We start from the raw sequence: 24147 nt of genomic DNA, 5'->3' as shown, positions 1-24147 counted from the left end.
CCATGAATGTCTATACAAAGATAGCTGACACAGAATTGTGGAAATATTTATGTGCTTGTGCAATATTTATTCATCAATGTTTCATTCTGAATTCACAGACTAATTAAGTTCTTGTATAATCAATTATAATAATCATTTATAAGAAACATGTCTCAATATTTTTAAAAAAAAATACTAAATATTTTTCTAAGCCATAAAAGTTGACTCTCAAAATGAAAGTTTTTATTGATGACTTTACTCAATGCCACCACACAAAGTTCTAATCTCCAGAATAATCTCTACACTATACTCAGTGGCATATATTCCCATCTGCAGAATGATGACAGAGAAAGTAACGTTTAAACTCTAGAATAAGTCAACACTGCCTGCCACTCATGGTAATTTTGAATAGTACATGAACACATCATCTTTCTTTCTTATATTGCAAGGTGTGTGTGTGTGTGTGTGTGTGTGTGTGTGTGTGTGTGTGTGTGTGTGTGTGTGTGTGGGCGCGTGCGCGCGCAGGTGCACACATTTGACCAGTTTCATCACATCCAACTAAAGAAAGAAGTTTCTAGTATATACTAAGTAAGTTTATAACAAATTACAAATAACTGAAACAATTTGAAGATGATAATATTTGCTGGAATAATGAGCTTCAACTGTATGGCACACCTAAAATTAAGAAACACTACCAAATTCCAATGGATAGTGGAGTAGGGGAAGGTGACAAACAAAACAAATGTACTGGAAACCAAGTAGCAGATCTTTTATTATTCACAAATCAAAAAGCCTGGTAGCAATTTATTTCATAAACTTTTAGCTAGTTTATACACAGACTTCACAGCTCACCATGAAAAGGTGGGCCCTCACATCAGTGTATCCTCCCATCCTGTTACAATCTGCTACAATTTCCTAGTCAAAAACATTAGTATACTGAAATACTGACTTACATTTCAAAAAAATAAACAAGTTTGCAGTTAAAATAAAGTTAACAAACTAAATTTGATCTTTGATTCTGTTTCTATTAACATAAAGCACACAAACCATTTTCAGATCTCGTATTTTTTTAGTGATATATGCGAACAATATTTCTTGAAACGATTATTCAGTGTAAAAAACAGACGTCTCTTCAGTTAACAACAACAACAATATATATGTAAATATATATATGAAGGAAGGAGTAGTAAACCAGAGGCAAAGATGAGAAGGGGAAGTAGAATTTCTGAGATTTCACAGTTAATAAATCACAGTCAATCACTGCTGAATATATGGGCAATTATTTTTGAAATAGATTTCATGCCCAACAAGTAACATGTCAGTGAATTCAATTTCACAAAGTGCCTCGATTAAGACTGCTAACAAACTGCTGCTGAAACAAATTTGTCAAAAGATAGAACTTCCATCGATGACACATTAGTTGTAAAAGCTCAAATGTATGTACAAATCTTCACTAACAATATGTACAAAACAAGCCCTCATCACAAATATACTACAAGGCAACAAAACAAAATAATACTACAAAAATATCTTAATTTACAGATATTAAATTCATTCACAGTACCTCTGCACAAAAAGAACTAAAAAAGAAAATTTACACATATAGAACTACGTGTGGCATGATTTTAACTGATTGTATGAGCTCTGTTTCACACTTTAACTGCAAGACTGTCAAATGCAAGTACGAAGATTGTTTTAAAGCTTCAAACTATGACTTAGTCTGTTCTTCCTTACTGCCTATTAAATTATGTTCAATATATCATAAAAGTAACAGTGAAACAGAAATATGAACATAGTAGTCACAGTTAACCCACAAATTACAACAAATTAATGACACTATTCAACGAGTGACTGACAAAGACTTAAGACCGGTTGTCCAGTCCCTAACAATATAAATCACAATTAACTGTAAAGGATCACAGTTATTTATCTAAATTGCTTTTTTACTTGCTTAATTGAAGGCCACAATAAAGGGAGAATTTCTTCTTTATCTACTAATTTTCACATATAAAAATGAAAATTATATCTCATAAATCATGTTACAACTATTCTTTCGTTTAAAGTATCTACTACACATTTATGTTATCGAGACTGGAAGGACATGGGAAGTAAATTTTGCTATTAACTGCTCCCCACAAAAACTAATGGAACTGTGTACTGCTTTTGATAAGCTGCAATAAGGACTCTGAGACTGTGTGTAATGTAAGTGACCTCAAAACTTACACTTCTTTAGAGCTCTCCCGCTACATAAAACAATTATGTTTAGCAACTGCACACTTTCTATAATGACTTTAGCTTCAACTGATTAAGTAGCGTTACACACAAATGCAGCAGGGAATGATCACTGAATGGGCAGAAGACATTATGGAAAGTGTGACCCAATATACAATATTCACATCTGCTAAAAACTTTTTACATCGTGAACTAAAATCACCATCAACTATAGGATCAATAAACAAGGAAAACATTGCTGGAGTACTTAACCAGAGAATCAAGTCGAGCGACGGAATAGGAATATCTCCATCTCTCTAAAACACACACACACACACACACACACACACACACACACACACACACACACACCTCACGGGAACATGGGGCAAAAGGGGGGGGGTTCTCCACTATTTAAATGTGTTTCTCACGGAAAAGTACCTTAGTTATTGCAGTTTCTATTTGATCATCTCACCTTATTTCATTATTTAACTCTGGGTTTTTTATAACTGCCCCAGGCCTTTCATCAATTCAACTGTCAGTGATCCATAAGTGTTTCTAATTATATTTCAACATGCTGAATCACTATTAGAGATACTCATGATTTATCAACAAAATGCCGTCACAAATTTAAGATGATGCAAGCTGGATCTTGCCTCACTTATCGTCATCTTGTTTATCTTCTTCTCCATTTTCTGTTTTTATTACAGTTTTATGACAACTAGTCTCTTCACCTTGGAGCATATCTTCACTTAACTCATTTGTAAAATCAATATCATCATCAATCTTGGAAACAGTATGCTCTTCTTCATCAACGCCACTTTCATCATTTTTACACTGTATATTCTGCTTCCGACGCTCCTTCTTTCGAGGTTCATTTACAAGCAGTGATGAGGATTCATTGGCATCAGCCATTAAAACCTGCAAAATCAATTTCATAATTAACTCTCGAATGTAGGCCAATTTTTACATTCACACAATGTCTGAAAAAGTAGTATCTAACTCACTTTAATGCATGCACATTTATTCATCTTCTCTGAAATCAAATTCCTGATATGCAAAGCTAGGGGCATTTAAGTGTGCATTCCTGAATCGCTTAAGATACTAATTTTTAAATTACCCTCAAACATAAATAATAATATTTTGGTTTATGCAACCACATAAATCATTTAAATTATGCGCACAACACTTTATTTCTCAATTAAGGGAGCGACGCTTTATTAAGACATTGCATTCATGTACGCAGCAGGGCACATGGCTCAGTCATCAAGCTGCTGACAATGCGATGTAGGACAGACAGACAGACAGTACTGCAATCAAGGGCCACAGAGTACCGTTACAGGAGACAGTGATGTCTGCTTCTCATTAGATGCTGAAATGCTGAATACAGAAAAGAACTGACAGTTGAGACACAGTCTGCATTGCTAATACAATGTTGAAAGAAATGTGTTTGGCTGTTAACAGAGTAATACAGGTTTTCTACCATGAGTACTGTGCATTATCAAAAGATCTTCCACAAAACCCAAAGAAATTCTGGTCATATGCAAAGGCTGTCAGTGGCACCAAAGTTAGAATCCAGACACTCGTGGGGAACACAAGAACTGAAATCGAAGGTAGCAAAAGCAGAAATGCTGAACCCCATTTTTAAATACTCATTTGTTAAGGAAGGTACAGAAGTAATACTCCAATTTACTTCCCACACCACTGCAAAAGTGGGTGACACAGATATTAGAGTCTGTGACATTGAGAAATGGCTATTTTAAGCAATGCTCCATAGCTGATTGGATACCTGTCAGTTTCCATGCAGAATTTGCAGCCAAATTAGGCCTCAATTTAACTGTATTATGCTGTGGATCAGCTGAAGTAAAAACTGTGTCCAGTTGTTGGAAGAAAGCACATATTACATCCGGCTGCAAGAAAGGTAACAGAATTGATCCATGAAACTACTGTCCCATCGCACTTACATCCATTTCTTGTAAAATCAAAGAACAGACACTTGAGCTCAAAACCAATGAGGTACTTCTGACAAAATGGCCTCCATGCCAACCAGCATGATTCCAACAACATCAATTGTGCAAAACTCAACTTGTATGTTTTTATCATGACACTCAAAACCCATGGATCAAGGCAAATCAGGTGCACAAAGTATTTCTTGACTTTTGAAATGCATCTGACTCAGTTCCACACCAATGTCCACAAATGAATTTCAATTATGTGACTGGATCGAGGATTTATTGGTAGGGAGGATTCAGGCATGCCCTATGGAAGTGTTTTGGGACCCTTGTCATTCATGTTATGTTTTAATAACCTTGCAAGTGATACAATTATCTACAATGAAGTGTATCCGAAAAAGATGCACAAGTATCCACACAGATATTGATAAGATTTCATAACAGTACAACATTTCGAAATTTACTTCAAACATTGAGAAATGCGAAATTATGTACATCACAAAAATGCAGAAATGTATGTCCTGTGACTACAATATTAATAAGCCACAACTCATGCGAGCAGCAACAATATGCAAGGCAGAGGGCAGACTTTAGTTAACTGGCAGAATAACTGGAAAATGCAGTCAACAAAGAGACTGCCTCTAGATCGCTTTTGTATCCCATCTTATAATATTACTCAAGTCTATTGGAACCATATCAAACAGAATTAACATTGGTTATTGAATATATACAAAGAAAGTGTTCTCAGAGATTTGTTTGACTTGTAGGTGAGCATTGCATAAATGTTAAAAATCTGAATTGATAGATCTTTGAAAATACATGTCAATTGTCCTAAAGATATCTACTTACAAAGTTTCAATTACCCGTCTCAGGTGCAGAATCTAGTTATACAGAATGATCCACATAAGTTGTTGCCTCAAATATTCCATGAACTGTTTAAGTTATCATAATTCTCTTTTCACTCAGATTAATTGTGTGTGTGTGTGTGTGTTGTGTGGGGGAGGGGGGCGAGGCTCACTTAACAGTGCACGGTTTTCTCAAAGCTGTATTAATTACAGCAATATCAGTATCAACCTCACATTTTCAAATGGAACTACTGTTAATTTCTGCTGCTAGTATCACACGAGGGTCATTCAGTAAGTAATGCAGCAGACACCCCCCCCCCCCCCCCCCCATCCCCAAACCAATTTCGGTTAGGGGGGGGGGGGGATGCGGAATTTGTTGTGGGACATCATGGGATGCTCCCTCTTCAGCCTTACAGCTTCAAAAAGTTCTGACATACAGTGGTGTTATGTGTAGCCTTCAAAATGGTTTCTGTAAGGGAGGTGTGTTCCACGCAGATAACTGTAATTGAGTTTCCTTTGGCAGAAAATCAGGGCATTGGAGATATTCATAGGCATTTTTATAATATCTATGGAGACCTGGCATGGGGTTGGGCGAGATGTCTGCCATCATCGCAACAAGGTCGTGCAAACCTGTCTCCAGCCACACATGGCTGAGACTCCTGCACTGTTGGCATGTGCGGACACTCTCATTCAAAGTGACTGATGGTTCACAATCGAACGCCTCACTGCTCAACTGTATGTCTCTGTTGGTAGAGCTGACACACTTGTCCACCAGTTGGGATACTGAAAGGTGAGCACCTGCTGGGTGTGCCTCACAACCTAACAGAAGATCATAAAGAGCAACAAAGGACCATCTGTGTGGAATTGCTTGTGATAATTTTTTGTCAAACATCGTCACATGAGTTCATCACTTCAAACTAGAAAAAAATAGCACCATACCATCTCTCCTCCAAAGAAGTTTAAAGCCACACCCTCAGCCGGTAAAGTCATGGAGACAGTTTTCTGCGACTCTAAAAAGGGGTTATTCTGCTCATGTCCTCCATCATAGTTCAATTATCATTTCTAAAGTGTGCCATGCTACCCTCAGGAAATTGAAGTAACAACTTTAGTGTGTACGTCACCACAAAAATACAAACCAACTTCTCCTTTTCCATTACTGTCCAAGGCCTTACACAAGTCTGCGCACCCGAGAGCAGCTCACAAAACTTTAGGACCGTTCTTCCTCATCTGCCGTACAGTCCAGATCTTACCCTTTCAACTGCCATCTGTTTTGCCCAATAAAGGGTGCAGTCCATGGGAATCAGAAGGGGAGGTTATTGATGCAGCCAGACGTTGGCTCTGACATCAACCAGTACAGTCGTACCAACCTGGCATAAGAGGCTCTCCCTCTAAGATGTCATAAGGTCATCACACTGAACAAAGATGAATTGAAAAATAGGGTTTTGTAGCTAAAAGAGTGCCAGGGAATAATATGGTGCATTAGAATCCCGAATAAAACCAATCTGCATTCAGAAAAAATGTTTTGCATTACTTATTGAAAGCCCCTCATAGTTATAAGAGATGAATTCAACTGCACTTCACTCTTCAAATTCCGATTACTAGTTTCGGTGAAATTACAATATTTAAAACTTATGATTTATCTGTTTTTCACATGAAATGGATTGCCGTCCTCTGCGGAAGTTTGTGTTGTTATACAAAACAGTTGCATCAGGCTACAGGGGTGCTCCAGCTTTACACAGCTATGAGAGTTTATTTACAAAAGCAGACTAATATAGAGAAGTTTCACTCAAAACTAATATTAATTACACTTGGCTGCATGTAGCTGGACCAATACACAAACAGGAAGGCATGGGATATGGTATCTAAGATTGGTCACTAGTTAACTATAACAACAGTTCTGCTATTGTTCCTGGCAGAGCCTTGAAACAATGGTCGACGTAAAAAAAACTAGATGGGTTTGTAAAACAGGGAATTAAGGTACAAACACTGTTAAGTAATAATTTCACACCCTGAATTTAATGTCAAGATACACACTTATGCTGGGCTCATTTATTTCACAGGCATTCACAGTCTCTCTGCAGCTAACGTGGACTATGAACAATGGCTGCCAGAAAAACTGTTTTGTTAACTCCACTCTTTGCTGGCTTGCTCCGTAACCTCTAGTAGTATCCCAGTGTCCTTCCACCAATAACAATTTTTTGCACATTCATTGAACTGTCATTCTCGTCGGACACCATCTGTCAGGATACCTTCGTGCATACAATTCAATGATCTATTCACGTTCCATCTGCAACCTCTGTAAATAAATAGCATATTCAGTTTCTCTTGGCCTATGAAAGATATTTATTTATTTTCAAACTTGCCACCACTTGATGCAAGTGAACGACAAAGAAAGAATGTGAGCTAGATTTCCTGTGTACCACATTTATACCAATACCACAGCAGTGTAACAGTGTGTTTCTCTTAATCTGATGTGATTTCTTTCATTAATTGGATAAGAAATCATGCATTTTTGCGTAAAACATGGATTGCGGTTTCATGGTCACAACAGGTAAATCATAAGTTTTAGATGTCATAATTACTTCAAAGCTAGTAACTGGATGTTGAAGACTAAAATGTTGTTGAATCCATATCTTCTGAATTACGATACTAGCTGCAGAAATACTGTGGTTCTGTTGCTTTCTTCTTCTTCTTCTTCTTCTTCTTCTTCTCCTCCTCCTTTTTCAAGCCTTATCCCATATCTTCATGTGGTCAGCATGTTAACCTGGATTTGCAAAGTTAGAAGTAGAGGGTTGCTCAATCCCCTTCCTGTCCCCACACCTATTGCCCCCAGGACAGATTCTAAGTGCTCCGTCTGTCTGTATCTCTTGTTGTCCATGTACAAGTGTGAGAACTTGTTGAAGTGTTTGCGAATGGTGTAATAGAAATGGGATGTGCGTACTAGCCTTGTATTCACCTAGTTGGGTATGGAAAGCTGCCTAAAAACCACATCCAAGAAGGATGGCACACTGGCCCACACCATAAATCTGCCAGGTGGATTCAATCCAGTGCTGGTATACTTCCTTGCATCCCAGAAATGTTCCATTGTGGTTCCATTTGAAGAAAGTGTATTTGTTGCCAATACTTCTGTAATTAATATAGCTCTGAAAAAGAGACTATATGTTGTTTAGTGAGCACAATTTATCTGTGTGAAAACAGAATTACAATGTCTTAAACAGTTCTGGAAATACTGGAGGTGAATAGATTGCCTGAATTGCCCTTTATTCTTCAGTCGCCTGCTTGTCTACAGTACGTGCAAGATATTTTCTCCTACACAATTTGAAAGGGAAGACACCCTAACATCTGATGCCATGCTAAGTAAGAAAGATAAAAAGTAATATGGTGAAAATATTAAAGAATATTAGAGGACAAAAAAAAAGAGCAAAGGAGGTGGAACTGAAATTATTATGTGATCCCTATCTGGCCAAAAGCAGGAGCACAAAAAACGAATCCAAACAATATTGAAATTATTCGAATTGTGAAGACCCTAAATCCCATTCAAATGGCAAATGATCAGGCTAATTAAGAAGCAGAATGCCAATATATCTATCTATCAAAATACAGCTGAAGGTTGTTTTGAATACCACAGTGCTCTGCTAGGCCTTGCCCCATCATCAGAGATGGTATGCCATTGCCTTCCTCCAACGTCTGAATGGGCTTACTGTGCCAATAATGGGGGGACCTACAGTTTACATGGATTCCAAACCATGGTGTAAATTACATATTTTTCACATTAACAAATACTGCCTGAGGTGAAAGAAGTGGTAAGTTACAGATAAAAATCTAGGACTGGCCTAGGATCAAACCCCAGACATTGGATTCGTTGTCTGGCACATTATCCTTGAACCACTGAGTACAAAGGAAATAAACGTTAACTCATCAAGTAAGATATCAAAACGGAAAATTATGAGGACTGATTTAAGAAGATTAAACTATGCAACAAGTCCCACATCCATTATTAAATGAAGACGCCAGTCAAATCAGTGGCAACAGTACAAGGTTTATTGAAAATCACTCGACCTAGGTTTCGACATCTTTAAAAGCATCTCTAGAAGGATCAAAGGTTAACACCTAACATGGTTAACATTATATACACGTGAAAAAATAGGTATAGGGCAAAAGTAAAAACAAATCACTGACTTATACAGAATTTTTGCTCTTAACTGTTCACATGATATTGTGGAGGAATGTTAATTATGTAGCCATAAGGCACAAATGAAGGTCAAATTCACCACCACAATAATATAACCGGATAATATCATGCTGAATGTCCAACTAGTGAACTGACAGTATGTCAATGTCTCTTGAGTTAATGAAAATTTAGGACACAAGAGGGCAGTACATGTATGCAAGGAATAAATGTGCAGAAGTGCAGGAGAGCATAGCACTCAAATAGCCAGAAAATAACTAAATTATTAAAATACTGATATAAAAAAGATGGACTTAATACCACTAATGGCAGTATAAAAAGATAAACAATGGCCTCTTATTAGGTTACTGCCCAAATTTTTGTTATAGAGATCAATGAATTAAGTCAAATACAAAATAATGTGATGTACATCATTTGTAAGTGGTAAAAGGGGGGAGGAAGAAATAGTAAAATGATGGGTAACAATATAAAAAAACAAACAATGGCATCTTATTAGGTTATTGCCCAAATTCTTTTTTATAGAAACCAATGAATTGAATCAAATATAAAATAATGTGACATACACGATTTGTACGTGAAAAAAGGGAGAGGGAGGATTAAGAAAAATGTTGGGTAATGATGGAAGATGGAAGGGAAGGAAGGGGGGTGGGCAGACTTTATTTACATAATGGCCAGAGCATCCTGAGATAGCAGTCATGTGTGTGTGTGTGTGTGTGTGTGTGTGTGTGTGTGTGTGTGTGTTTGTAACAGTCTTTTCATTGTGCCTGTCTGCAACTCAATGTCACCCCATCTTTATGATGAGTGGCAATCTATCCTTTTCATAATTGCAGATATTTTATTTACAAATTAAAGCTACTGCAGAAGCTTTTGGGGATGATACTGTAAATTTGGAGAAGCAAGACACACAAAAGCGCGGTACAAATTTAACACTTGCCAAAAGTTGCAGCAGGATGGAAATCTGCTTCCAGCACTCTTATGTTGAAAAATTTGATAAACATAATAACAACAACATTTTACAGCTAGAAGAAATTGAGGGGAGACCATCAGTAACATTTAAAGGGAAGGAGAAATTGAGAGGAGACCATCAAATCCCAGCATCTTCAGAAGAGCAAGCCTTAGCTCTTTACTTAACAATGGAGAAGTGAGGTATAATCACTAAACTTCAATCACTCCATTTTGATACGACACCAAAACACGCAGATCAACTAAACTGCACTTACAAAAACACAAGCAGTTTATTTAATCCTGATTTTTTGCTGTTATCGCATTTTTGGCCACTTTTGAGGAGCAGTTTGAACTTGCTGCTAGTGCAACTTTTCATCGAACATGACACTTTTGTACAGACAAAACACAACGAGAAAGTTTACATGAAGCAGCGAAGTGCCTGATAACGTACACTGTAACATTCATGGATTTCTTGAAAGTCACCTTTCCATGCAGAAATAAAAATGAGATGACAACTGAGAATTTTTGGACTGTGATGTTATTTTTATGACAATAAAAATACTTTACAATATGTAAGTGGTTTTGTTCACTCATTTGTCACCATATAACTGCAAGTACATGCTCCAAGTGTAATGTATGTTACATTGGCAATGCAGCTGGAACTTTACATAACTGCTTGCAGCATGTGCTTTTACTCTGAGGGTGACCAGCGACCACCGAGTGATCGAAACCTGTTGTGGTATTGTGAAGTCCTTTCAGGAAAGTTACATAAAAAATAAAAGAACGTAACTGCTCACTAACTTCACTGATAATATGTCACTTTCCCACATTTCAATGGTTATGTCCCAAAGAACAGGATATTGCTTCATATACTACAATTTCAGTTGATGCTCTTTATCCATATGTAGCTGGATTTCATCATCCTGATTGCACACCATTACGATGGTCCAACTGGCTGCCATCTGCAGGTGAGAGTGCAGATACACAATCACGCCAGATCTAAAGTAACATCAGATACAGCAGCTCAGTTATACCTAGGGAACATGCCGCTGTGCAAGTGCGAGACACGAAACAACTTCAATTATCTCCAAGGAAGAACAACTCCTAAGAATACATATTTTTCTTCCTCAAATGTCGTACATGCTCAGCTTCTGGATCAGAAGAAATTAAAGGACCTCATAATGTATTCCTGTTAATAAAAAGCAATGATCTGGAAATCGGTAAGGCTGTAGCATAAAAAATTCCAACTGCCTCTTGTACTTACAAGAGAATGACCTAATCCGACATGTGAAAACCTAACTTGAAATTTTTCACGCAGGAAGAACACATTGAAAGAAAAGTACTGTCAAAATCTGAGCTGCTATGGTGCTCTGCGAGTATTTATTAAAAAACTTAAAAGTTACTTGTTTTTGCTGTGGATCGATAATGTGGATCAAGTACACGTCAAACTGATACACAAAACAAAGTTAATGAATCCCTAATATCAACCAATCAACAAAGACAAGATTTGTATAAAATTTTAATGGAGTATGAAGTGGTGTTTTCCAATTGTCCAGGTAACATCAACGACTATATCCGTAAGTTCAAAATCAAAGATGACAGTCCATTCTTTTGCAAACCGTATCCAATACCAGTGAGTTTCAAGGAAGCAGTTCAGGATGAATTAACAAAATTATAGATAATAATATTATAGAACAAAGTTCCAGTGTAATGAATAATCCTCTGATTGTGGTGAAGAAAGCTACAGGCAGGGTACAATTAGTCTTAGATGCTCATACATTAAATAGACATATAGAAACGGAGAGAGATCAACCGATTAATATGGAAGAACTGTTATCCAAATTTGAATAGGGGAGATTATTTAGTACAATGGACTTGACCGCGGGATATTGACAGATAAAAATACATTCAGAATCCAAAAAGTATACAGCCTTTCTGTTTGAAAGAAAATCGTCATCATTTCAATGTATTGCCATCTGGACTTAATACCTCTGTGCCCGTATTTATACGTGCGTTAGATGAAGAGATAGGGAGAGACTTATTGAAGGATTTGATAATATACATAGACAATATCATAATAATATCAGCTGCTTGGGAGGACCGTTGTCCAACTTTGTGCAACACTCTGAAAAAATTTAAAGAAATAGATATCACAGTGAAGCTGTCTAAATCGTTTTTCGCGCACCAAGGACCTAAGTTCTTAGGTCATATTATAGGGGTAAAGGGAATTAGACCAGACCCTGAACGCATAAAAGCTATCAAAGAATGTCCGCACTCCAGAAATGTAAGACAATTAAAAGGATTTATAGGTATGGCCAGATACTATCGATGGTATGTATGAGGACAAGAGTTAAATGACCCAAGAATTTTATGTTTATTAAGAAAGGGAGTACCGTGGACTTGGGAACAAGGTGCAAATGATGTGTTTGAAAACGTTAAAAGAGCACTTGTTGAATCACCCATATTACATCATCCAGTTATGGGCGAACCGTTTAAATTTTTGACAGACGCATTTGATTACGGTGTTGCTGCCGAACTTTTCCAAGGAGAATGGGATCCAAGTAATGTAGAACACAGAACCATACATTTTGCTAGCCACAGCTTAAATAAGCAAAAACTAAATTACACAACTACCGAAAAGGAACTACTGGCAATTGTGTGGAGTATTCAAAAGTTTCAAACACTAGTATGGGGATCAGAAATCCATATTCACACAGATCATCAAGCTTTATCCTTTCTTATGAGAAGTCGATTTCTGCACAGTAGGTTGCTGTGATGGATGCTTTTCCTACAGGAATATGATATTAAGATACGATACGTAAAAGGTTACGAAAATATTGCACCTGACGCTTTATCGAGGCTACCCATAGGAATGAAAGAATCGAAACGTATGGAAGGGCCTGGCGTTATTTTTTCCATTAATTTTATGTCAGCAGAATATCCAAACATCATTGTAAAGGAAATGGCTCAAAGAATAACAAGGAATATCCATCAAGATCCTTATTTCACAGAAATATTTTGTATGTGTAACCAGAACTCGTTATCTCCTAATCAATTAGGAAAATGGAAAATTATAGATCATAACTTGTTTTGGAGAGACAGTGTAATATCACAGCATTGGCGCGTATGTATTCCGAAGGTATTGGAACACAAACTTGTGTGGTATGTTCACCAGGATATGGAGACTTCAGAATTAAAAAAATGTATATCCCATATGAATAAGTCTCATTATTTCAAGAAACTAGGTCATAAAATAGCATTTTTGATTACAGCCTGTGAAATATGCCAGAAAGTAAAAGAGAATAATACTCATGTGAAATACAAAATGTATCCTATTATTCCTACATCATTACACGACCTCACAGAGGAAGATTTTTTTGGACGAATTCCACAAGGAGAGCAAGGAGTATCATATATTTTGGTTATAATAGAATGCTGATCCTCCCCCCATGAACCATGGACCTTGCCGTTGGTGGGGAGGCTTGTGTGTCTCAGCAATACAGATATCTGTGCAACCACAACCGAGGGGTATCTGTTGAGAGGCCAGACAAACGCATGGTTCCTGAAGAGGGGCAGCAGCCTTTTCAGTAGTTGCAGGGGCAACAGTCTGGATGATGGACTGATCTGGCCTTGTAACACTAACCAAAACGGCATTGCTGTGCTGGTACTGCGAACGGCTGAAAGCAAGGGGAAACTACAGCCGTAATTTCTCCCGAGGGCAGGCAACTTTACTGTATGGTTAAATGATGATGGCGTCATCTTGGGTAAAATATTCTGGAGGTAAAACAATCCCCCATTCGGATCTCCGGGCAGGGACTACTCAAGAGGACGCCGTTTTCAGGAGAAAGAAAACTGGCGTTCTACGGATTGGAGCGTGGACTGTCAGATCCCTTAATCGGGCAGGTAGGTTAGAAAATTTAAAAAGGGAAATTGATAGGTTAAAGTTAGATATAGTGGGAATTAGTGAAGTTCGGTGGCAGGAGGAACAAGACTGTTGGTCAGACGAATACAGGGTTATAAATACAAAATCAAATAGGGGTAATGCAGGAGTAGCTTTAATAACCCTGGAGATACTAGAAGGTTTCAGGTAGATTATATAATGGTAAGACAGAGATTTAGGAACCAGGTTTTAAATTGTAAAACATTTCCAGGGGCAGATTTGGACTCTGACCACAATCTATTGGTTATGAACTGTAGATTAAAACTGAAGAAACTGCAAAAAGGTGGGAATTTAAGGAGATGGGACCTGGATAAACTGAAAGAACCAGAGGTTGTACAGAGTTTCAGAGAGAGCATAAGGGAACAATTGACAGGAATGGGGGAAAGAAATACAGTAGAAGAAGAATGGGTAGCTCTGAGGGACGAAGTAGTGAAGGCAGCAGAGGATCAAGTAGGTAAAAAGACAAGGGCTAGTAGAAATCCTTGGGTAACAGAAGAAATATTGAATTTAATTAATGAAAGGAGAAAATATAAAAATGCAGTAAATGAAGCAGGTAAAAAGGAATACAAACGTCTCAAAAATGAGATCGACAGGAAGTGCAAAATGGCTAAGCAGGGATGGCTAGAGGACGAATGTAAGGATGTAGATGCTTATCTCACTAGGGGTAAGATAGATACTGCCTACACGAAAATTAAAGAGACCTTTGGAGAAAAGAGAACCACTTGTATGAATATCAAGAACTCAGATGGAAACCCAGTTCTAGGCAAAGAAGGGATGCAGAGAGGTGGAAGGAATATATAGAGGGTCTATACAAGGGCGATGTGCTTGAGGACAATATTATGGAAATGGAAGAGGATGTAGATGAAGATAAAATGGGAGATACGATACTGCGTGAAGAGTTTGACAGAGCACTGAAAGACCAGAGTCGAAACAAGGCCCCAGGAGTAGACAACATTCCATTAGAACTACTGACAGCCTTGGGAGAACCAGTCCTGACAAAACTGTACCATCTGGTCAGCAAGATGTATGAGACAGGCAAAATACCCTCAGACTTCAAGAAGAATATAGTAATTCCAATCCCAAAGAAAGCAGGTGTTGACAGATGTGAAAATTACCAAACAATCAGTTTAATAAGTCACAGCTGCAAAATACTAACGCGAATTCTTTACAGACGAATGGAAAAACTAGTAGAAGCTGACTTTGGGGAAGATCAGTTTGGATTCCGTAGAAACACTGGAACACGTGAGGCAATACTGACCCTACGACTTATCCTAGAAGAAAGATTAAGGAAAGGCAAACCTACGTTTCTAGCATTTGTAGACTTAGAGAAAGCTTTTGACAATGTTGACTGGAATACTCTCTTTCAAATTCTGAAGGTGGCAGGGGTAAAATACAGGGAGCGAAAGGCTATTTACAATTTGTACAGAAACCAGATGGCAGTTATAAGAGTCGAGGGACATGAAAGGGAAGCAGTGGTTGGGAAGGGAGTGAGACAGGGTTGCAGTCTTTCCCCAATGTTATTCAATCTGTACATTGAGCAAGCAGTGAAGGAAACAAAAGAAAAATTCGGAGTATGAATTAAAATCCATGGAGAATAAATAAAAACTTTGAGGTTCGCCGATTACATTGTAATTCTGTCAAGACAGCAAGACTTGGGAGAACAGTTGAACGGAATGGTTAGTGTCTTGAAAGGAGGATATAAGATGAATATCAACAAAAGCAAAACGAGGATAATGGAACGTCGTCAAATTAAGTCAGGTGATGCTGAGGGAATTAGATTAGGAAATGAGACACTTAAAGCAGTAAAGGAGTTTTGCTATTTGGGGAGTAAAATAACCGATGATGGTCGAAGTAGAGAGGATATAAAATGTAGACCGGCAATGGCAAGGAAAGCGTTTCTGAAGAAGAGAAATTTGTTAACATCGAGAATAGATTTAAGTGTCAGGAAGTCGTTTCTGAAAGTATATGGAGTGTAGCCATGTATGGAAGTGACACATGGACGATAAATAGTTTGGAAAAGAAGAGAATAGAAGCTTTCGAAATGTAGTGCTACAGAAGAATCCTGAAGATTAGATGGGTAGATCACATAACTAATGAGGAGGTATTGAATAGGATTGAGGAGAAGAGGAGTTTGTGGGACAACTTGACTAGAAGAAAGGATCAATTGGCAAGACATGTTCTGAGGCATCAAGGGATCACCAATTTAGTATTGGAGGGCAGCGTGGAGGGTAAAAATCATAGAGGGAGACCAAGAGATGAATACACTAAGCAGATTCAAAAGGATGTAGGTTGCAGTAGGTACTGGGAGATCAAGAAGCTTGCACAGGATAGAGTAGCATGGAGAGCTGCATCAAACTAGTCTCAGAACTGAAGACCACAACAACAACAACAACAAAAACAGAATGCTGGTCAAAATATATTAAATTATATCCCATTAAAAGAGCAAATACAGAGATGGCTATATACTGTTTACAACAATACTAGCTAGAAGTGTGTAAACCAAAACAGTTTCTTATGGATAACAGACCACAATTTGTGAGTAACAAATTTAGTGAATTCCTAACGTGGGAAAGTATTTGACACCTGTTAATATCCAATTATAACCAGTCATCAAATCCATGTGAAGGAGAAATGAAGGAAATTGGAAAATTATGTCGTACTTACTGCCATGAAAAACATACTTCGTGGGCAACTAAAATTAAGGACTTTGAACTTATCCTAAATGAATTATCCCATTTATCAACTGGGTTGACACCTTTACAAGTTATAGGCAAACCTTTTATAGGAGAACCTCTAATTAAGTGTTTTAATTGGTCTGAACAGCCTAGAGTCAATTACGAAGTAAATCAGGAAATAGTTTCTAATAATTTAATTGAAAAGACACTACAAAGAATAAGTAAGCATAACGAAAAGACTGTGGAACCTCAGTACCATGTCGATGACCTGGTTCTTATAAAACAACATCTTCACAGCTCGACTCTGAAGAAAGAGACTCTTACATTTTTCAAAAATATGAGGGACCATACCGGGTACAAACGATGGTCCATCCTACGACATCATTTTTAGTAGGTCCCACAACTAGATTAGAGAAGGGGAAATACAATGTAAAGGATGTAAAATTGTATATCCCCCACATTTTGAGTTAACGGGTGGAGTAACGACCATCAGATCCCGAGTTGTCTTCGATGTTACTTCCAAAATAGTTTTCCTGCATCGAATTTCTTTAAGATCTAGAACTATCCTGTAATCTTATTGCTTAGAAAACCAGATATGACCATAAAATAGAGAACAAGTTAAGAGAATCACAGAAAAAACGTGATATCTTTACAAAATAAACTGAATAGAGTATTACATTTGTGGAAAATATAATATGGTGTGACTAGCTGAACAACCCTTATACCGGGGTGTATTTTGTATACAGTATTTTATACCTTTTATGAGATGTGATACAGAGGAGAGGGTTTGTATATTTTTCTTTTCTTACTTCTCATTTGTGGACCTGTCTATTTTTTCCTCTTTTCATATTCACAAACTTCTATCGCTGAAGTCCTTCCTTATTCCAGTGTTTACTATAACCTAAATCTTATCTTTAGATAAGAAGGCCGAAAAGTCAGACTACATGAACACACATCCACATATACACAAATATACACTTCTACGCAAACATTAAATTACATAAGACAAAGCCTGTCACAATGTGAGAACCACCTGGTGTTGTAGGGGAAAGTGTGTGTACATATGGAAATATGTACCCATATATAGGAAGCTATGACAGTTATACATCAAATATACATAAGAAGAGGTGCACATAAGTAAAGAGATAAGCATAGGCACAGAGATTAGCATAGGCACAATGAACTCATGCGCAAAGAGAGACAAATGCACGTAAGTTTATTGAACGGAAATGCTACATAACTAACAACTATAAAGCAGTAATGAGTAATGGATAAATAAGAAAAAGGCGTCAGCAAAGAAATAAAATTAAAGTAGGAGAGGAATTAGTCATTTTGATCATTAAGAAATGTCAGTGTAATAAATACTCTGTATATGTAGACATAGTATCTATTGAAAATACAGGGTGTTACAAAAAAGGTACAGCCAAACGTTCAGGAACATTCCTCACACACAAATAAAGAAAAGATGTTGTGTGGACATGTGTCCGGAAACGCTTAATTTCCACGTTAGAGCTCATTTTAGTTTCGTCAGTATGTACTGTACTTCCTCAATTCACCACCAGCTGGCCTAATTGAAGGAAGGTAATGTTGACTTTGGTGCTTGTGTTGACATGCGACTCATTGCTCTACAGTACTAGCATCAAGTATATCAGTACGTAGCATCAACAGGTTAGTGTTCATCACGAACGATGTTTTGCAGTCAGTGCAATGTTTACAAATGCGGAGTTGTCAGATGCCCATTTGATGTATGGATTAGCACGGGTCAATAGTCGTGGCGCGGTACGTTTGTATCGAGACAGGTTTCCAGAACGAAGGTGTCCCCACAGGAAGACGTTCGAAGCAATTGATTGGCATCTTAGGGCGCACGGAACATTTCAGCCTATGACTCGCGACTGGGGAAGACCTAGAACGACGAGGACACCTGCAATGGACGAGGCAATTCTCCGTGCAGTTGACGACAACCCTAATGTCAGCGTCAGAGAAGTTGCTGCTGTACAAGGTAACGTTGACCACGTCACTTTATGGAGAGTGCTACGGGAGAAGCAGTTGTTTCTGTACCTTGTACAGCGTGTGCAGGCACTATCAGCAGCTGATTGGCCTCCACGGGTACACTTCTGCGAATGGTTCATCCAACAATGTGTCAGTCCTCATTTCAGTGCAAATGCTGCATTTACGGATGAGGCTTCATTCCAACGTGTTCAAAATGTAAATTTTCACAATCAACATGTGTGGGCTGATGAGAATCCGCACGCAATTGTGCAATCACGTCATCAACACAGATTTTCTGTGAACGTTTGGGCAGGCATTGTTGGTGATGTCTTGATTGGGCCCCATGTTCTTCCACCTACGCTCAATGGAGCACGTTATCATGATTTCACAAGGGATACTCTACCTGTGCTGTTAGAACATGTGCCTTTACAAGTACGACACAACATGTGGTTCATGCACGATGGAGCTCCTGCACATTTCAGTCAAAGTGTTCGTACGCTTCTCAACAACAGATTCGGTGACCGATGGATTGGTAGAGGCGGACCAATTCCATGGCCTCCACGCTCTCCTGACCTCAACCCTCTTGACTTTCATTTATGGGGGCATTTGAAAGCTCTTGTCTACGCAATCCCGGTACCAAATGTAGAGACTCTTCGTGCTCGTATTGTGGACGGTTGTGATACAATACGCCATTCTCCAGGGCTGCATCAGCGCATCAGGGATTCCATGCGATGGAGGGTGGATGGATGTATCCTCGCTACCGTAGGACATTTTGAACATTTCCTGTAATAAAGTGTTTGAAGTCACGCTGGTACGTTCTGTTGCTGTGTGTTTCCATTCCATGATTAATGTGATTTGAAGAGAAGTAATAAAATGAGCTCTAACATGGAAAGTAAGCATTTCCGGACACATGTCCACATAACATATTTTCTTTCTTTGTGTGTGAAGAATGTTTCCTGAAAGTTTGGCCGTACCTTTTTGTAACACCCTGTATAGAAGCTGGTAAGTAGAGGAGGACTCTAGAGAGTAAACAATATATTGAAGACTGAATGCAAAGTTTAAGATATAAATCTATCTTTACCAGAAGATACTCAATTGTAGTATTAAAAACAAAGATTCCATGACTTACCAAACGGGAAAGTGCTGGTAGATAGAGACAATAAAAAAACACACAAACACACAGACAAAATTTCAAGCTTTCGCAACCAACGGTTGCTTCGTCAGGAAAGAGGGATGGAGAGGGAAAGACGAAAGGATGTGGGTTTTAAGGGAGAGGGTAAGGAGTCATTCCAATCCCAGGAGCAGAAAGACTTACCTTAGGGGGAAAAAAGGACAGGTATACACTCGCGCGCACACACACACACACACACACACACACACACACACACATACATATCCATCCACACATATACAGACACAAGCAGACAGAAATGTATACTAGGGTAATGAACTGTGAGGCCTATTCAGAAAGGATAAGGAGGGCGTACGCGGCATTCACTATGTATAGAGCAGGCATACCTACGTGGATATAGGACGATCTGCGGCCTAAGGGGCGTAACTACCAGAATGGAAAGAGGAAGTGCTCTCATAAGGTCAACCCACAAGCAAGGGATAGGAGCTGATCATAGGAGTAGGGGACAGCATCGTGACAAAAGTCACAAGTTATATAAGGATTATTCTGGGAAGTGTGAATTCTACGAACGACTAGCATTATGATGTTTCATGGAAATAAATGAGTGTCAAAAGAACACTTTCATTTTGTCCAGAGTTCCTCCAAGCTACAAATAATGAAAATAGCACATACTAGGAATAGGGTCATAAACACCCGAAGTTTATGACTGGAGAGAGAGAGAGAGAGAGAGAGAGAGAGAGAGAGAGAGAGAGAGAGAGAGTCCTCACAATTCTTAAATATTAGTAAAACTGACTAAAAACACGAGTAAATACTCATGTCTTAAAAACAAAATAAAATAAAAAAAAGAGTAGAGAAACAATAAGCAAAAGATCGTTCAAGAGATGACAGAGTATTGTTATTGAAAGGAAAGATATGTGTATAAACATATGTATGAAATGTATACTGTTACAATATGAAATGTTATTATGAGTGATTATTTGCATAATGTCTACGAACAAAATATTGTGTGTTCGATCTGAGTGTGTAAGGAAGAACCATGGAGTTTATAGGCAGCTCTGCACTTATTGCGTCATTGACTATTGTTATTAAAACAAAGACAGTTGAAAAATAACTCCTGAAAACTCTTGATGTAACCTTGCTATAGGCAAGACTTATTTTCCAATTCATGTTAAGAAAAGTTATGGCATCAAAACCAACTTTCTTTTAACTGTAATTTGTTTCCGACATTCGACTGTACGGGAGACATACCAGAAGTTATATATTTATGTTGAAAGTAAGAGTTTTATTGTGTACGAAGGTCAAATACATCATTAATTAACAAAATTAAAAGTTTGTATGTCTGCTTATTTTATAAGTAGACAAGAGTCTAAAAATTCCTGTACCTTCTGTTATTCGATGGAGAAGAGGTCAACAGGGTGTCCAGCAGCCGGCTATCCAGTAAAGAATAGTGGCTGCAAATTCCAAGTAAGTCACCTCGTAAAGAAGTGGTTGGTGGTTTGGGGGAATGAACCGAAATAACCCAGATTCACACTCCACACTTTAAGTCAGAAACATTAGAATATGTCATAGCATCCACCTATTTCAAAAGCAACTCATGTCTTTTTTTTTTTTGCACAAAATGATAAAGTGTGTCTTGTATTAAACCTGAATTATTGGCTTCATATGCAGCATTTTAGAGGATAGCAAGGAACTACTTCATCTTCACATCAGCTACGATGTTCTCTACAGTTTTCTTATCAATGAAACCTCCTTTACACATTTACCTGAGGCAAACTTTGTAATTTTGTGACTTTTTTTCTGTATAATTTCCTGAGTGTGTTTAACCACATTGAAAAAGCCTTGAAATCAGTAATGTTTGTCTCACTTGCAATTCAGAGCACCCAGTCTCTGGGATCACCCATGGTAATAGTGCACTTACTCCCACAAGCAGCTCTAAATCTTTTTCTTTCACACTTATGTAAGTTTCCTTTTGGGCACATATTGCATACTTTGTGAATACCTTTCTCCCATAAAACAATTCATGTTCACATTTCATAAAATAAAACCAGCTTTACGCACTACTTGCATATAAGCATTTTCTCCTTTCTTCGTTTAACCAAGAAATTTATTGCCTTTACTTTCTCACTGAAAGCTATTACTGTAAACATTTGCTTTGAGCTTGGAAGGTACTCATTTCTGTTCTGGACTTTAATTAGCACAACAATTGTTCGAACCACAGCTCACAGAATCGTCCAAATATTGCCGGTAACAATTCTACAATTTCAATGTTGACATCATTCAAATGAATGTCCAAGAATTATTAGTAAGACTTTTGTAGGTCATCAAAAACTAGGTAATTTCGACTGCATGCCAGCTTCTTCATATTTCATCTTTGCAAGGACATTGGTAACTGGATTCCCCATTACTGTGAAATTCTGGAACCTGCACCAAGACAGATGCTATTAGCAAGCATAGACAAAGAAAACACAAAGAAAACTAAATCAGTTTCATCTCCGTTGTTAACATTTAGTGTTACCATGGAGGCAACTGCTATTAATTAAGGATTTCAAATGAGTTGCAAATTCGAGTGCAAGTAAATGTGAACAACTGCATCAGAGAAACTATCAATGGCAACCAAAATTAGCTTTACAAATTATGATCATGCTGTGTCATGTTATCTGTTTACCGATGTGCTGTCAACAAAGAATATGCCTGCCACTATTTGCACGGTGTATCAGCAGCTGAAATTTTTGCAGTGTTTCTTTTCATGGATTCTTTCTGTAAAAGAATTTCAGGGCAGGTTTCGACATGATGGATTGGACAGTTCCCTTATTAGTTTCTGAAACTACAATCACCCTTATCTGATTATGGTATTCCAACAGTTGTTAAGGCAAATATGGCACAAGTTATTTCGCCATCAGATGAAGATGAAGGGAAAGCAAGAAGATGAAGTTATAAAAGAAGACGTCAGATATTGCGAAGGGGTGATATTTTTGTGTTTGCTTGTGGTGAGCTACTTCAAGGGATGACACGTCTCCAACAGGGATGGTAATCACATCATCTTCATGAGGGGAAATCCCTGATCAGACACAGAAATCCACTGATATCCATTGATTGCTGCCTGCCTTGAGATGTGCTGACTTCCTAAGCATAGATATACAAACAATGGAAGCTTCTCATCAGAAATGTAAAATGAACTTCGAATTTCATTGCTATTTTGAATACTGAACTAAGGTGTTAACATAAAATGATTAATGTACGTATTGGTGCAGCAGATATAAATGCTGTTATCTTAACAGCATTCTCACTAGAGTCTGGCTACAGCTGCCAGCCTCTGTGCTTTTGTGTGTGTGTGTGTGTGTGTGTGGGGGGGGGGGGGGGAGGCATTTTTGACAAAGGCCTTGTTGGCCGAAAGCTAACTTTCTAATAGTCTTTTTGTTGTGCCTTTGTGACTCAGCATCTCCACTTTATGGTTAGTTGTAACTATTCTTTTCATAATATTGCTGCAGGATTCTCACTAAGTTATTAGTAGAAGTATGGGGTGGCAATTCTAAGTTTACAGCAATCTCAATTATGTGTATAATCCCCCACCCCCTTTGTTAATTGACAACATACTTTCCCTCAGAACTATAAAACTGATCAATTATTTGAGTGGAGAAGGTTTCATACAATGGCATAGAAATTACCAGCACTTCAGGGAACGAAACCCAGCAAAAAAACAATGCATTTTGGAAAGATCTTAGATGTGTGGCAACACACCATGGCAGCTTCCTAAGCAGTGAAATCAAGTTTGTGATGAGCTTTTGTCAGCCAATCATACTTCACGTCACGTGATCTCGCCAGCTAAACACAATAGACATTCATAGCATAGGACATGTGAAGTAGTCAGCCAATAGCAACGACTATGTAAGTAGCGCGAACACACAAACAGAAGAAGTTAATGGTTTAAATTAATATGTGTACAGTATAACTAGAGGAAAAGCTAAGTTGTTACGAATAATACTGGTCTTTTTTAGCGTCTTTACCTTTTAAAATATATCAAATGAAAATGTACTGTAAAATTCTAAATAATGACATAAATGGCTGGTCTTCTGGGCCCGAAACTTTTCTAAGTGGCTGGTCCTCAAAGTGTTAAGTTTTATATGACAATCAAATGCTCTGTGATTTAAGAAATTCATCGTACATCCTCACACATGACATAATTCATCTTGAGTAAAAGGAAATTTCCTTGAAAGTAACACTTCTCAAAGCACCATTCACAATAATTTTTTTTTTTCCTCGACCTGTTAAGAGGTGTAAACAGTTGTGGCA

General features: G+C 37.9%; 1 protein-coding gene across 3 annotated transcripts in view; it reads right to left on the bottom strand.

The window, feature by feature from the left end:
- Nucleotides 1-724: 724 nt before the first annotated feature.
- LOC126412526 (protein tramtrack, beta isoform-like) overlaps nucleotides 725-24147 on the bottom strand; it is a 143566-nt gene continuing 120143 nt past the window's right edge. For 2 of the 3 annotated variants that reach the window (XM_050082165.1, XM_050082163.1), the window contains exon 11: nucleotides 725-3111. In XM_050082165.1, coding sequence (XP_049938122.1) covers nucleotides 2848-3111 — 264 coding nt within the window. In that variant the 3' untranslated portion in view covers nucleotides 725-2847. The remainder of the gene's footprint in view (nucleotides 3112-24147) is intronic. The other variant, XR_007575303.1, reaches the window with a different exon arrangement.

This window comes from Schistocerca serialis, chromosome 7 (genome assembly GCF_023864345.2).
Source record: "Schistocerca serialis cubense isolate TAMUIC-IGC-003099 chromosome 7, iqSchSeri2.2, whole genome shotgun sequence".
NCBI classification, from domain to species: domain Eukaryota; kingdom Metazoa; phylum Arthropoda; class Insecta; order Orthoptera; family Acrididae; genus Schistocerca; species Schistocerca serialis.
Note: the sequence above shows the minus strand (reverse complement) of the source record. Positions and strands in the feature narration are given on the sequence as shown.